Source organism: Camelus ferus, chromosome 7 (genome assembly GCF_009834535.1).
Source record: "Camelus ferus isolate YT-003-E chromosome 7, BCGSAC_Cfer_1.0, whole genome shotgun sequence".
Classification (NCBI taxonomy): domain Eukaryota; kingdom Metazoa; phylum Chordata; class Mammalia; order Artiodactyla; family Camelidae; genus Camelus; species Camelus ferus.
Window position 1 is genome coordinate 29,768,882 of NC_045702.1, and position 14,251 is coordinate 29,783,132.

Below are 14,251 nucleotides of genomic sequence, written 5' to 3' on the forward strand. Positions count from 1 at the left end.
TCCCAAATAAATAATTGCAAACCAAAGCCTTATGCTTGTTGCCAAACCCCTTTAAAAGTCTTAGCCTACTGCTTTTATGATAGCTGTTTTACCCATGAAATCCATTACACAGTTGTGCCTTTCATGAAAACTTACCTCGTCCATGTCTAGCCAAATGAGAACTGCTAGAAAAAAATATCTGTTTATTATTATGTTAGAAATCCAGTAGGAGAGAACAAGACATCTAACCCTCCAGGACTCTCTTCAGCCTGAGGCAATCACACAGCTGCTGCTTCCTCTTTTAATGAGGAGTCTTCCCCAATGAAAACAGCTGCCCAAGGCTGATGTTGGCCCGATCCCACTGCTCAGATCCCCCCTTTCTATGATAAAATTGAAGCCTGTCACTCTACATACATTATCATTTTCTGTCTTACATAGTTTGAAACCCTCTGTTAGACCGTCAGGATTTGAAAGGCCAGCTCTACTGAGCTTTCCCATCCCGACTGAAATATTAGAGGGGGACATCTGAACATATCCCCCTTCGCTTATGGGGTAATGTTCATTATTCCAGGGGAAAAGGAAGGACGCAGTCTTGGACTACACACCCTTGGACAGAACCAACAATGGTCTGGCAAACCCTGAGTTATCCTGAGGGTAGAGAAACTGTGTGGGAAGGAAATGAGTGTCCGGCATAAAGCCATGGAGGCTGGGTCTGGATAGGGTAGAAATAGCCACAAAAGTAGCTATTGTGATTTCACAGGTGAAAATGATTTAAATGATGTTGTTTTTAAACCCATTAAGATAATACATTAGAAAACTAAAATAAAGACAATAACAAAAAACCTTAGGAAACTAAAATTTGCAATGTCCCCCCATATTGTAATATACTAACAATCAGGGAAACAAGGTGAGGAGTAAATAGGAAAACAACAATAATAACAGCAAAAACCTTGGAAAATTAAAATTTGCCTCTTCAGTAAATGTCACAAATATATTGTTCCAGTGTATTATATATATAGGCATGACCCCTGTCTGTCATAAGATATAGCTGTTGCTTCTTATCTGAGTCTCCTGATCAATTAATAAACTGTTTAATTGTCTCACTGGGATTGGGCTCTAATCCTACAAGATATGACAATTTTATCGTAATAAATTCAGAATATATTAGAAAATGCTCTTCCTTTTCTGAAGCATGTTTCATTGCTCTTTAAGTGCAAGATCAGATAACAGGTTTGAAACAAAATAATGGGCTTGCAATCCTGAAATCTTTCATATGTGGAACTGCAAAGAATTTCAGCCACTGAACATGATGTATCTTGAAAAGCAGGTTAACTTACATTTATTGGAAAGTGGAACTCTACACATTAGCTAGGTTTTGTGCCTGCAGATTTTGACAGATAAGATAAAGATGAATAATCTGTCTTATTTTTTGCAGTAAGAATGCTAAATGTCACGCTCTAGTGCAGCATGAAATCTTCCTAACAGCTCTGAACCAAAAGGGATTTATGGACTCAGCTGCACTACTTTCCTTCTAACCGTACAGCCCGAGCCTTAATGACTCGTGCATGATGCAATGCAACCTTTAAAAAATTTCCAACTACAGTGTTGGAGTTAGGAAAGGTGAGAGAGAGGGAGATTCAAACATTATGTAGGATTCTCTGGTTCCAGAAAATTCTAAAATATTTACCCTGTTTTTAACCATTTTAACATAGCTTTCGCCACTAATAAAATGAGGTACATTAGTCAAAATTAAATGTTTAAATTGTACAGGTTCTTGACCTGCTCTTTATTTAAAACATGAGCTTGGCTGTTTTTGAAATGAAATTCTTGTGATTTAACTGCGCATTGCGCGCACCCCCCCCCCCCCCATTTCTCTTTCACGGAGTAGCTGAGTTCAGGTTTCTGGTGTCTCAAATTGCCACGGCTAGGTGTTTTTAAAGTATAAAATTATATGTGGTTTTAAAAGTATATTAAATACACAAACAAAAAGTACATAAAAAATACAGTATAGATTTAAATTTGTTCCCTTACTATCTTCTAGTTTATTCTCTAGCTGATCAAGCGAACTCTTAATAATTGTGTCACACCTAACAGAAAATGATTTGGTTTAAAACCCAGTCACCCAGTACAAATCTTTCCCCAAACCGTAGCTAAATGAAAACAGCCATGCGCTTGGGGGCAGTTTCTGCTCTGACTCGCACACTTTGTTTACTTGGGCTTGAACCAGGCAACCGAGACCTTTAACTTGAATCTTTCACAAGAACCATTTACTAGAGTCCAACTGTTCCACATGCAGGCAGAAAAAATACACACTGGGTCCTCACTAGGGAAGTAGCTTCAAGCAAAACGTATTTGGATCAAGTAAAAAATTTTTAAAAATTGCCATGGAGATTTTCAGAGAGCCAAACACATGTTTAAGCAAATAAGGCGACAGAGAGTTAAAGGGTGGTGGCTACGACATTATGGTTAAAGCCCACTGCTGGAAGCTAAGTTTTCTAAAAGCAGAAGGCGCTTTTGTCTTCTTTGGGACTTTATCTCCCAGTGTAGAGAGGAGTGCCAGCTGTTGGTATGTACTCAGTAAATGTTTTTGTAATGAATGAAAGAATGAATTGGCTCACAGAGTGTATAGAGGTTAGTGTGGTCATCAGTCATGCCTTTACTTCTCTTCCAGGAACTTTGAGAGAAGGTACACAGCCACCCATGGGTGCTGACCATTCACTTGCCTCCCATCTTGCCCTGAGAAGTAACCTCTAATCTCATCAGTGATGAGACAGCCACCACCTATGTGTCAGAGAGAACAAAACCCCCTGTTTTGATTGCTACAGGATAGCTGGGATCTCTACTTTCGCATGGTCCAGTTTAGGGTTCTGGGTTATGCCATGAGTGGATCTCTGTATATGATGGAGACTCATGTCTGGCCACCTGGTGGATAAAGTAGATGGTGAGGAATCAGAGAATAGGCAAGTCAGAAGGGATCAGGTCCCAGTGTGAGGAAATGGGGAGCAGTGCGGCTCACTAACAACTACTCTTTTATTCACATAGCACCAAGGGAAAGCAATTGCCCAAGGAGAGTATGAAGCAAGCTCTTCAAGTGCAGGGCCCTTGGGGGATGCGCCCAAACACCACCCTAAAGGAAAAACCTGGAGGGAGGTAGTGCTTGGGCTGATGCTTTAACAGCTAAGTGAATATATTAATTTTTTAATTTTTTTCATCAATGAGATTTGTTTTCCAAAAAACATGCATGACAGCTGAGAGAGACTCCTACCTTGTAGATTGTAGGCAGACAGATCTCTTGAGTCCATATTCCACCTGGGCATTCCTCCAACTGCACACATTTATCATGGCACCAGCCACACTGCACAAAGGAAGGAGCAGAGAGGCACTGACTGCAGGACTGAAAATGTTCACAGCCCAAGCCGTTCAGCGGGATCTTGGTGATCTGTGAAGACAAATGATGGAAAGAGCTTTCAGAGGGGTTTTTTGTTTGCTTGTTAAATAAAAATTGAATACACTAAAGATACCTGTAAATATAATTTGAGAGTCCAATAGAGATAGCACCTACGTGTGCAAATCACATAATGCTGCTTAGTGTAATTTAAATTAAAAAAAATCTAATTCCTTCCTTCCCTCTACTATTGGCACATATGTGATAAAAGTTAACATTACTGTTGAACACAACCATTATCATGCAATGTTAGAGGTTCTATTTAGTAGGGACATTTTGCTGTCTGAGATGATTTAAAAATAACAAGAGAGTATAGTTTAAGCTGCTGGAAAACATACTTGAACCCCTGGGAAATTCTAAGTAAGTTTACATATCATTCTGGCATCAAGATGCACCTCCTTCTCTCAGAGAAAAGGGATTACTGGCCAGCATCAGATTCCAATGTACATTTCAGGATTTATCTGCCTGGCCTAGAGTTCTGCCCTTAGGACTGTAATTCTCATTCTGCGTGTTTGTTTTTCTCATTGAGAAATACAGGACAAAAGAAGTTCACATGATGAAGAGGACCTCCCACAGGTCCACTCTTTACCAAGTAAAAAATTAACTTGATTTTAGAAGATCTCTGAAATACTCAGGCAAGGATTTGATAGAGGAGAGGTGAATCCAGATGAAGAGAGACATTAAAAAGGACCACGTGACACTGGCTGTAAATATCCCACTCAGGAGGAAACACATCCAGAGAACCTCCCTGGGGACCAGGGCTTACCTTCTTCCCAGTGACAACCAGTGTATAGCCATTTTGGTTTAGTGGGTGCTCCACAATCGCTTCTGGAGACACAGGGTGGGAATCCAGGAGAAAATTCACATGAGGGGTTGACAATCCTGATCGAGAAACCACAACCTGAGAAACAAACCAGAAAACACTCTTAGTTCAACACGCTCAGTTTAAATATACCGTCGGTGGAAATTGTGGATGATAATAGTGATAACAGATTAGAAGAGCCCGTGGGTGTTTGAACCAAAGGCCCAACAGTTTATCTCACTGTAAATCAATATGACATCTTCTAATCTCCTGCCTTGGAGACAATTCATCTGAACTCCCAAGACAAGAGTTTTGCCTATGATCTTTTAATGGTTTATAGGGAAGGAGATCTTCCAGTCAATCAGCCAGCACATGCAGACAAATACTCAGGATTGTATTGGGAACTGGAGGAGTCAAGACTCTCCCCAGCACAGAAGACCTCACTTATGTTACAAGGATTCTGGATTATTTTTCACGCTATCCTCCTGGCCCTCCTCACCAGCCAGCTTCCCTTGATGTAACGGAAAGGGTAGTGAATGGGGAGTCTGGAGACACGGTCTGGTTCCAGCTTTACTACTCTTAAGCCATATTTATAGACCTTTTGTGGTCAAAATCGCCCTCAGCTAACTCTGAAATTAAGTGCTGTCGTTTTTATAAACCACCGCCCCATCAATACATGATTAGTTTGATTATAAATAAAGTTCTGCTTCTTGGCCTGTTTTTATGATAAGGCCTGCCTGATGATTTTAACAAAGCCTTGAAAATGAGTTTTGATGATTGGTGTCATTCTTGCTGTCACGTATTTCTAATTGGGGATGATTCTCAGCTATATAATTTCCATCTGCCCAGTTGCTAGAATCCAGTAATAATGAAGTCCAGCTATAAAATCAGATGGCTATCTGAGATGAACACCCAGACTACAGGAGAGTTTAGGAGCACTCAGACAGCTCCTCATTTTTAAATAGGACATAAGGTTGTATCTGCATGAGGGTGCAGGTGGCTGAGTTCTGGGCTTGAAATTGACTTTGTGAAATTGCTCTACATCCAAATACCCTTTTATGCTTTATTGAAAGGGCATTTATTTGCTGTGGGTTTGAAATCATGGGACAAACATGGGCATCTATGAGATTAGGATTAAATAACCACTCCTTCTACCTCTGCTTTCTTATCCATAAATTGGGAAAGAACTGCTTAGTATTCTAACAAACACACAATATATAAATGTTCTGGGGAACCAGTAGTAAATTTTTTCTTCAGCACAGTAAAGGAGTCAAGTAGCCTAAAACAATTTGGGAAGATTCCCAAAGTACCAAATTTGCTCCCAGAAAGTGGATTGTTGATAGAGAAACCAACCAAGCTCTCAAAGAGCTATAAACGTTAAACATTATGAACATTTTTCTAACTTTTGTTCTACCTCTAAACACTCAATACTTTCAAAGCATCTCCATTAAGCAGGGTGGCTATATTTGCACAGAATTTAAGTGATGGATCAAAGGTCACTTGGTCAGGATGGGAAAGGATGGAAACTACTGTTATTCCTAAATATAGGGCAAAATAGTTCCTTGTGACTTTTGTAGGGAAAATAAAAAGAAGTTCAATTACCAGTTCTGCCTCCCTCTGAGTGCTGGTTACAAAGCAGAATATCAGGACACTAGACTTCTAAAGCCTCTACCCCAAATTATCCAGATTTCAGATAATCAACTTTTCAATCCTGACTTACTTCTGGTGCTCACCACTTCTTGTTTTTCCTACCACTTCCCTATTTTTTCATGTTTCCCTGATTGTTGCCAATCGCTTCCCTTTTTTCACTGCAAAGGTGAAAAAAAATTTCTGTTTTCTCACATACAAGTCAAAAACAAAGCAATACACCAGTTTCTCAATAACCTGACTCTGCTCTCTGTGCCTCATTCTGTGCTTTCTCCCTCACTGAAGAATATTCGTTCCCCTGAACCTTCCAATGGATATTTGCATTTTGTGTCCATCTCTCTTGTATTCTTCCATTCTATTCAGACCTGCCACATAACAATCACCTCTGACTACTTTTTTTCTCCTATCTTCTTGCTCTTGTTAATATCATTTCCTATATCTATAATAAGTAATTCTTTCTTAATTACTAGGTCATCATCTTTGGCTTTGTCAGATAACTGAAGCGTATCCAAATATTCATTTCCCAGAAAGGACTGATCTTTCTCTTTCACAAAAAAGCTCTTTGCATCTCTGGAACTTGGATAGACTGATTTCGTACAATCCCTGTTAAGACTTTTTGTCTGGAGAACAACACATATAATGGTAACTGAGCCAGGCGTTGTGCTGCTTTAAATGAGTATGTTGTTTATTCCTCACAGTAATCCTACAAGGTAGGTATTATTATTTTCCATAAAGAAAATATGGCAGAATTTTAGCTAGAAAGTACAAGAGTCAGGTTTCCAAGGAACTTTATCTCATGCCAGAATCTGTTTGCTTGATCTCTTCTTAAACACTCAACTGATATACTCTTGGAGCACCAGAGTAAATACCAATAAAAAAACCTTTAACTCTGAGCTCCCAAGAGCCACTCGTGAGTCAAAGCATTAAAACAAATTTCACAATATATTTGCCTTGTTTCGGTAATCTTGGCTGCACAAGTTAAGTGTGCCTAAGGAGAAAGAACCCACATCTAAATAGTTTTTGATGGCACAGAGGAAATGTTATTAGTATAATCGGCAAGCTCTACTTTTGATCATGAGCTAAGATGAGTGTGGCTTGGTACAGAAAACGGGATGAACCAGAGAAGACAGAAGATTGTGTGGAACAGTGAGATGACTGGAGTTTTAAGCAGAGGTCATATCACAGATACAAATACCTTTCTAGTTGATCATTAGCCCTTTCTCTGGAGGGATACCTACTGCTATAAAATGCCAAAAATGCCTTTCTATTGTTAATTCTTCAACTTTCTTTTATTGCTGAAATTCTAAATAATTGGGTAACCACTTTAACTCTCAAAATATCCCTGAAGCAATGTTTGCAAGAAATGAGGAATTCCTTTTGGTTGTCATGGAGATATTTCTAAGGACAGAATAGAATCCAGCATTGAAATTTAATTCTTATGATAAATCACCTGGCAGTCCTAGGACAATTAGTAAGAAATAAAAGTTTGGCAATTAACTTTTGAGTTTCTACTGTGTTGACAATTAATCTTTAGTGTTTAGGTCTCAAAACCTCTTTTTTTTTTTTAATGCTCTTGAAAACACAAAACAAATACGTTTTACGGTGAGGGAATAAGGAGGAATCTGAATTCACTTGACTGCTGTGGCTATGATCTCAAATTATCTGGGAGAGAAGACGGGGAAGAAATATATGTATAAATAAGATAAAACTTGTGGTTAGGGCCCCAAATTCATGACCCTGAACAAAGTAATTTTGTGTAATATATCTATAAATACATAAAAGCCAGATTCCCTTACCTCACACATAGAGTTTTACTTCTGATTAATTTGCTTTAGAGTTTAATTTTCTTTAAGAAGGATGAATACAATTTAACATGAGATTATTTCTTACATAACATGAGATATGTGGTTTTCTCCCCATTTAAAAAAAATAGCCAATTCTATAGTTTTTTGGTATACTCACAGATTTGTGTAACCATCACTACAACCAATTTTGGCATATGTTCATTACTTCAAACAGAAACTCCACACCACTTAGCCATCATCCACCCCATCCTCTCATAGCCTCCACATCCTGGCAGCCACTAATGTACTTTCCATCTCTATAGATTTTCCAATTCTAGACATTTCATGTAAATGGAATCATACAATATGTGGTCTTTTGAGACTGGATTCTTTTACTTAGCATAATGTTTTAAAGGTTCATCCATGTTTAAGCATGTTATCAGTATTTCATTCCTTTTTATTGCCAAGTAATATTCCTCTGGATAAATTTTATTTATCCATTCATCAGTTGATGGGCACTTGGGTTGTTTCTACTTTTTGGCTATTGTGAATAACGCTGCTATGAACATCTAAGTACAACTTTTGGTGAGAAAATGTATTTTCATTTCTCTTGGGTACATACCTAGGAGTGGAAATGTTGGGTATTATAGTAACTCTACATTTATTAACCTTTTGAGGACCTGCAAGACCATTTTCCATAGGAGCTGCACAATTTTACATTCCCACCAGCAACGGATGAGGATTCTAATTTTTCCACATCCTTAGTGACATTTATTATTTTCCATTTTCTTGATTATAGCCATCCTATTGAGTGTGAAGTGGTACTTCATTGTATTTCATTGTGGTTTTGGTTTGTATTTCTCTGCCAAATGTTTCCTTAAATTAGGTAAAAGACAAGTTTACTTCTGGAGGTTGACAGCCATTACGCCTGCCTGAAACTGATACTTGGGCATCACCTGATCAGTGTCCCATCCCATGTTCTGGAGAACATACCTCATGATCAGACTGGACTTTTACAAAACAGGAATCTAGAGCGGCTGGAGGTGCGGCAAGGGTAAAAGGAATAAAAACGGATTCTCACGAGGAGAATTAAAGTGGGAGATGCAGCACATTCCCCAGGTGCTACTTTATTTGGAAGATTAAAGTGAATTTTCCTTTTATAAGAACAGAAAGTATACAATTCTTTTTCTAGGCAAATAAAACTGAATGAGGCCTTTGATAACATCTAGAATGATATCTAATTTGAAAGTTAAGAAAAATAGAGATTTCTATTAAGGAATAAAGAAAACTTCATTTTCAGTGAAAAATGATGCAGACTACTGGAGTTTGAGATTCAATGAGATAAAAATGTGAACTGAGAGAAAAAAAATATGAGAGAAGGTAATGGCACCATTAATAAACAAACTGGGGTATAACTGGATGTGACCCAGGGAGTAGGTCTGCTTTCTCTATAGTTCCCAGTGTAGATCTGGCACAGAATAGGTTTGAAAGGTGTATCTATTGCTTAAATATATGAACAGACTGAAATAAGAAGCTCACTTAAGCCTTGATGAAGGGATGATTTTTTTAAATGTTTCAGATATTTAGATAAACTTCAAGAGTTTGATTTGCATTTTCAAGGCATGGCTTCTGATGTCGCTTGCTTCTTGCCTGCTGCAATAGACTGGATGTTTATATCCTCCATAAATTTATCTATTGAAATCCTAATCCCCAGTGCAATGGTTAGGAGATGGGGTCTTTGGGAACTGATTAGGTAATGAGCGTAAAGCTCTCATGAATGAGATTGGTGCCCTATAAAACAGACCCCAGAGAGCTCTCCTGCCCTCTTTCCACCATATGAGGACACAGCTGGCCTTCACCAGACACCAGGTCTACTGGCATCTTGATCTTGCCCTTCCCATCCTCCAGAACTGTGAGAAATAAATGTTTGTTTTTTAAGCCACCTAGTCTACGATAATTTGTTACAGCAGCCTGAACTGACTAAAACACCAGCTTTAGATTTATATATTCTGAAGTATGTGAGAGAAGTTGGTATTTGTTCAGAACGAAATCAGATATGAAGAGTTTTGTTTCAACCAAGGTAAACAGCGAGTTTCCTGGAATAGAAAAAAATGAAACCTAAGAAGTGGAAATCGCTGATTGGTGCTGACAACTCAAAAGTAGTAAGACAAAGTACCAGGTGGCAAAAGTTGAATTAAATTAATCTTTACTCTGTTCTTTCATTCTTTTTGGTAAATGGGCACAAGTGCTTCCACGCCAACCTGACACTACAAAGGCCAGGTATGTACGAAAAACAAAACAATTTTCTTTATGATTACAATACTGATGTGTATGAGTGTTTCAATTTTTTGAAATGAGTCAAAGTGAGTTGAAATGAGTCAATACCAAACTGAGGCTTTTGTAAAAAAATTTCAAGCATCTAAAAACCAAATACGCTAGTAAATTTGTAAAAACTTAAAATCCAATACTTTCAAATTAACATTCCAAATATGACTATAGGATTAGCCAATCTATACGTTGAGTATATCTGTCTGAATTTTGAAAAAAAACTACTGATAAATATTTTTCATGTTTTAAAATCTCTCTATTTTTTCAAATAAGCACCCAAACAAGAAATTACAGTTATTCCCGCTACAAAACAAACAAACAAACAAAAGCTTAGCATTTTCCCCATGGTTTCAAATATTTATGTTTTAAATTTCCATGCATATAATAGTGTATAAGATACATGTATTTCAAGAGCATTCATTAACTCATTTTAGGAGACTACATGTGAACTGGGTTTAACTTTTTGCTATCAACATAACTCTGAAATATTATTTATAATAGGTTCTTTTTCACATGAAAGAAACTTCAAAACCCATGAAATATATTTTCTCCTAAAGAAATATGCCAAAGCTACCATTCTTTAGGGATATAATTAAATCAATGATGTACACATTAAAAAAAAAGGCAGATAATATTTTCATCTGAGCATTTTATAAAGGAGACAGGTAAGATAGCAATCCCTGAAGAGAAATGTTCAAGTTCAAGCTTCATTTGGCTGTGTCTCTGATGGCTGCTCACAGCCTTGATATATTGATGATCTGTGCCTACATACTATAAAACAGCAGTATTTCCAAATGTAACGTATGCTGCAGGCTTCCAACACAAGCACTGACATATCATGATGGTGGCACAGGAACCAAACAAATTTGGAGACAGGAGGTCAATAGATGAATTGATTCTTCTTACTGGAAGTGAGTAATTATTATCAAGTTCACCAATTACTAACATAATCCTTTAAGTAATGGTCATAAGTAATGATCACAAGCTAAGGATATCTTTTTAGGTGATCCTTACCTCTTGAAGTTTCTTGCTTAAGGCCAACTAGTCCAGTTAAGAGGCACAAGACAAAAGGGGTAATGAGTGGTACCAGCATCAAGGAATTGGGGAGAGGGGAAAGGGGGATGGAAGAAGAGCAAGGATGATGCCAAAAAACCCAATGACATCTGTGATAGAGCCCAGACAGCGGCCACTGTATGGAGGCGGGGTAGCTGCCCAGTGAATATGGAGCTGAACTTAAAACAAGTCTTGAAATCATCTCCCCACCTCCACTCCACCCCCATCCACTCATTTTCCTTGGCCTGACGGTCATGCACAAATATTTTAATAGCAATGCCTTGCATTTAGAGATTAAAGGCCTTATATAAGTGCTGTAAAAAAAAATCAAGCAAGCATTGTTTTTAGATGTGGATTAGACGAGGAGCTCAGAAGGGGAGATGGGGCAATCCCTGTGATTAGTCCTGTGATCATCATGAGTATCCCGCTTCCCTCTCCCACGTAGCCCTGCACACTTCGCGCATGTTCCCCTGCCCTGTTCTTTTCTACATCCCCTCTCTCCAAAATGTGTAAGAAGGCACTTTCTTACTGTTTACTTATACTATTTCAAACATTGCTATCATTTTATTTTACTTCAAAGCATCCCAAGAGAGTGATCACACAAATAAAAACAGTTTTTGAAATCCGTATCTGTATTGACATGGCTATACAGAGAAACTTGAATATAGATGTACATACACAACAGCATACTTAGACATAGCTGCACCTGTATATGTTTAATGTTAGAAACATGTCAGAAATGTCTTCTCTGCCATACATATAATATTGTTAGCTAAACAATATAATTCTTTCTAATCAAGTAACCACTGTGAAATACCTGATTCACTTTGCACCCGACAGCTGGGGCTGAAGCTTGTATTCCCAGCCAGAGCTGAACATAAGCACAATAGGAAAGGCAGAAACAGCTGCAAACTCTTGGGAGAAAACATTTGCAAAGCAACTTTGCCTTTGGGCTTCAGGGTAGGAAGGAAGTAAAATCATTTTTCTGTTCCTTTTCATGTATGGCAGCTGTCTTTGGGGAAAAAAAATTAAGTCCATTCTATTTTGTAACAGAAACTCCATACTATTATTAAAACACGGGTTGTAGAAACTTAGGCTTGGCCACAGATTTAGCACTTCAGTGCAGTCAAAACATTTACAGAACTTGGTAAGTTACCGCTTGGATAGATTAAGTTAGATGGTCCCCAAGTTTTTGCTGCACTCTTGACTCTGCCTCCAACATTATTTGCTGTAAACAAACTAGATTTCAGTAATGTTGATTCCTTGATCTTTCAAATGGTTTAGGTTTATTTGCATAAAATTCTTCTGAATGGAATTCTCTCAGGCAAGTGTCAGAGAAACAGTTCCTCTCTCTGTGGATCTCAATAGTCCTTTGTCTTTATGTCTTTGGCTCCTGTACTTTTGGTATCAGGTACATGTTTTTATCTCTCCTACTAAAATTTTAGTTCCTTAGAGGCAACTTCTGTGCCATTTGTTTAGTAAAGCAAAGTTAGTACATTCCTGATATATTTGATGAATTAAGAACCACTTGGTTAAAAAAAAAATCAGGGACATCAGTGTTTTTCATAAAATAAGTATCTTTCATCTTCTGTGTTTTGGATGTACAGGTATACTATAGCTTCTTTTATGAAAGTGCTGGGAGATAAGAATAAAACATTTGCTACAGCATTTCCGTTATAATGAGACTGATATATAACATATCACTTAGGTTGTGGAATCTGTCACACAGCAGAATTTACTCAGTTATTAAAGCAATCTATCTAAAAACGGAATTTTATTAGAACTTTAGAATCTGGAAAAAGGCCAGGAACCCTATGATGTGAAAAAGTGTCAGGCCTAAAGTGACTGTAGAAAGCTTATTAATGTGCAACTGGATTGGTGAGGTAATAGACAATTAAGAAAAAAAGAGAAGCAGAAAAAAGATAAAGGGAAGCAAATCCACATAGTGAACACAGTAGGAATTCAAAAGATTCTAGCTTCTCTCATTCTCCTTCAAATTTTTTTGGAACTCTACAGAATAATATCAATGTAAACTAAAAACACATATAAATACAATATAACACTATACATTTTACAAGGATAATAAGGTATGACCATATTTCAAATATATTGAAGTGCTTATCTGTGTGGGAGGAGACTGGGCATCTCCTCTTCAGATTCTGAGGAGTTAAGGACAGAATTAAATGGTCTAAAGTGGCTAAATAAGAACACTGGGCTGGGAGAGAGAGATGGGGGGAGAAAAAGTGTAGTTAATGGTGAAGCAATGGGAGGAGGGTAGGCTGAGTGTGGGAACACTGAGATAATAGGATCTATAGGATTTGTTTTGAGATGGGAAAGCTTTATTTACATGTTTTACGACTTTGAAAAAATTCCACCATGCCCGCTAGTACAAGAAAAACATGATTTAAAATATAGTAATGACCAATATCCAAGCTGCTATAAAGATAGTGGTAATTTTTAAAAATATGTTTTGTAAAGAATACAGATAGAGAAAATACAGATAGGTGAGTCACAGGAAAACATCATCGTCCTCAACCAGTTTACTAGAAGTCATTGTCTGACAAGGATGTTAATTACATCAGGTGATTATGAAATAAACATCCCTCTTTAAAAGAAATTTCTAGTCTTGTAGAAAGTCACATTTCCACAGATGCCATTGTCATTCTGCATTAACCAAGAATCTACTAATGAACTCATGTTGAAAGCACTACCAATAACAGTTAAAGCAGTAAAACAGACCCAACACAAGAGCATTTTAATTTCTGCAAAGTGCTAGGGTGTATCTAGGAAACACGATAACTGCAAGTCTGAAATGTGAACTTTCATTGCATGGAAATACCATTGCTATCCATTAAAAGCATTTCTTAACAAAATCCGGATCTTTTTTTTTTTTTTTTCCAGTGTTTGCACTTCTTTGTGTCTGACCCCATCATTCTGCAGAATCAGGGGAGCTGGAGTTACAATGGGATTCTGATGATAACGTCCCTTCCTAACTCCTGCCAATATTTCTCAATGATGTGAATGTTTCTCCTCATGGAGACGCACGGTTCACACAATAGCTCTCCTTTGATCTGTAGCTTCCCTTGAAATAGGAAAACATCGCCTGGAAGTGCTTTAATTGTTTCATTTTATTTTCCAATCATGTGATAGAAATCATGAACGGAAAATGAAAACCCAAACCATTCCAGGCAAGAAAATGAAAGCAGCCACATT

At 37.7% G+C, this 14,251-nt stretch overlaps 1 protein-coding gene across 3 annotated transcripts in view; it reads right to left on the bottom strand.

Annotated features, from left to right (window-relative positions):
• Positions 1-14,251, bottom strand: part of LOC102504138 (F-actin-capping protein subunit alpha-2) — a 201,014-nt gene that overhangs the window by 137,120 nt on the left and 49,643 nt on the right. For all 3 annotated transcript variants that reach the window (XM_032483641.1, XM_032483640.1, XM_006177483.3), the window contains exons 4-5: positions 4,191-4,325; positions 3,245-3,418 (exon numbers count right to left, since the gene is read on the bottom strand). In XM_032483641.1, the coding sequence (XP_032339532.1) occupies positions 3,245-3,418; positions 4,191-4,325 (309 nt within the window). The remainder of the gene's footprint in view (positions 1-3,244; positions 3,419-4,190; positions 4,326-14,251) is intronic.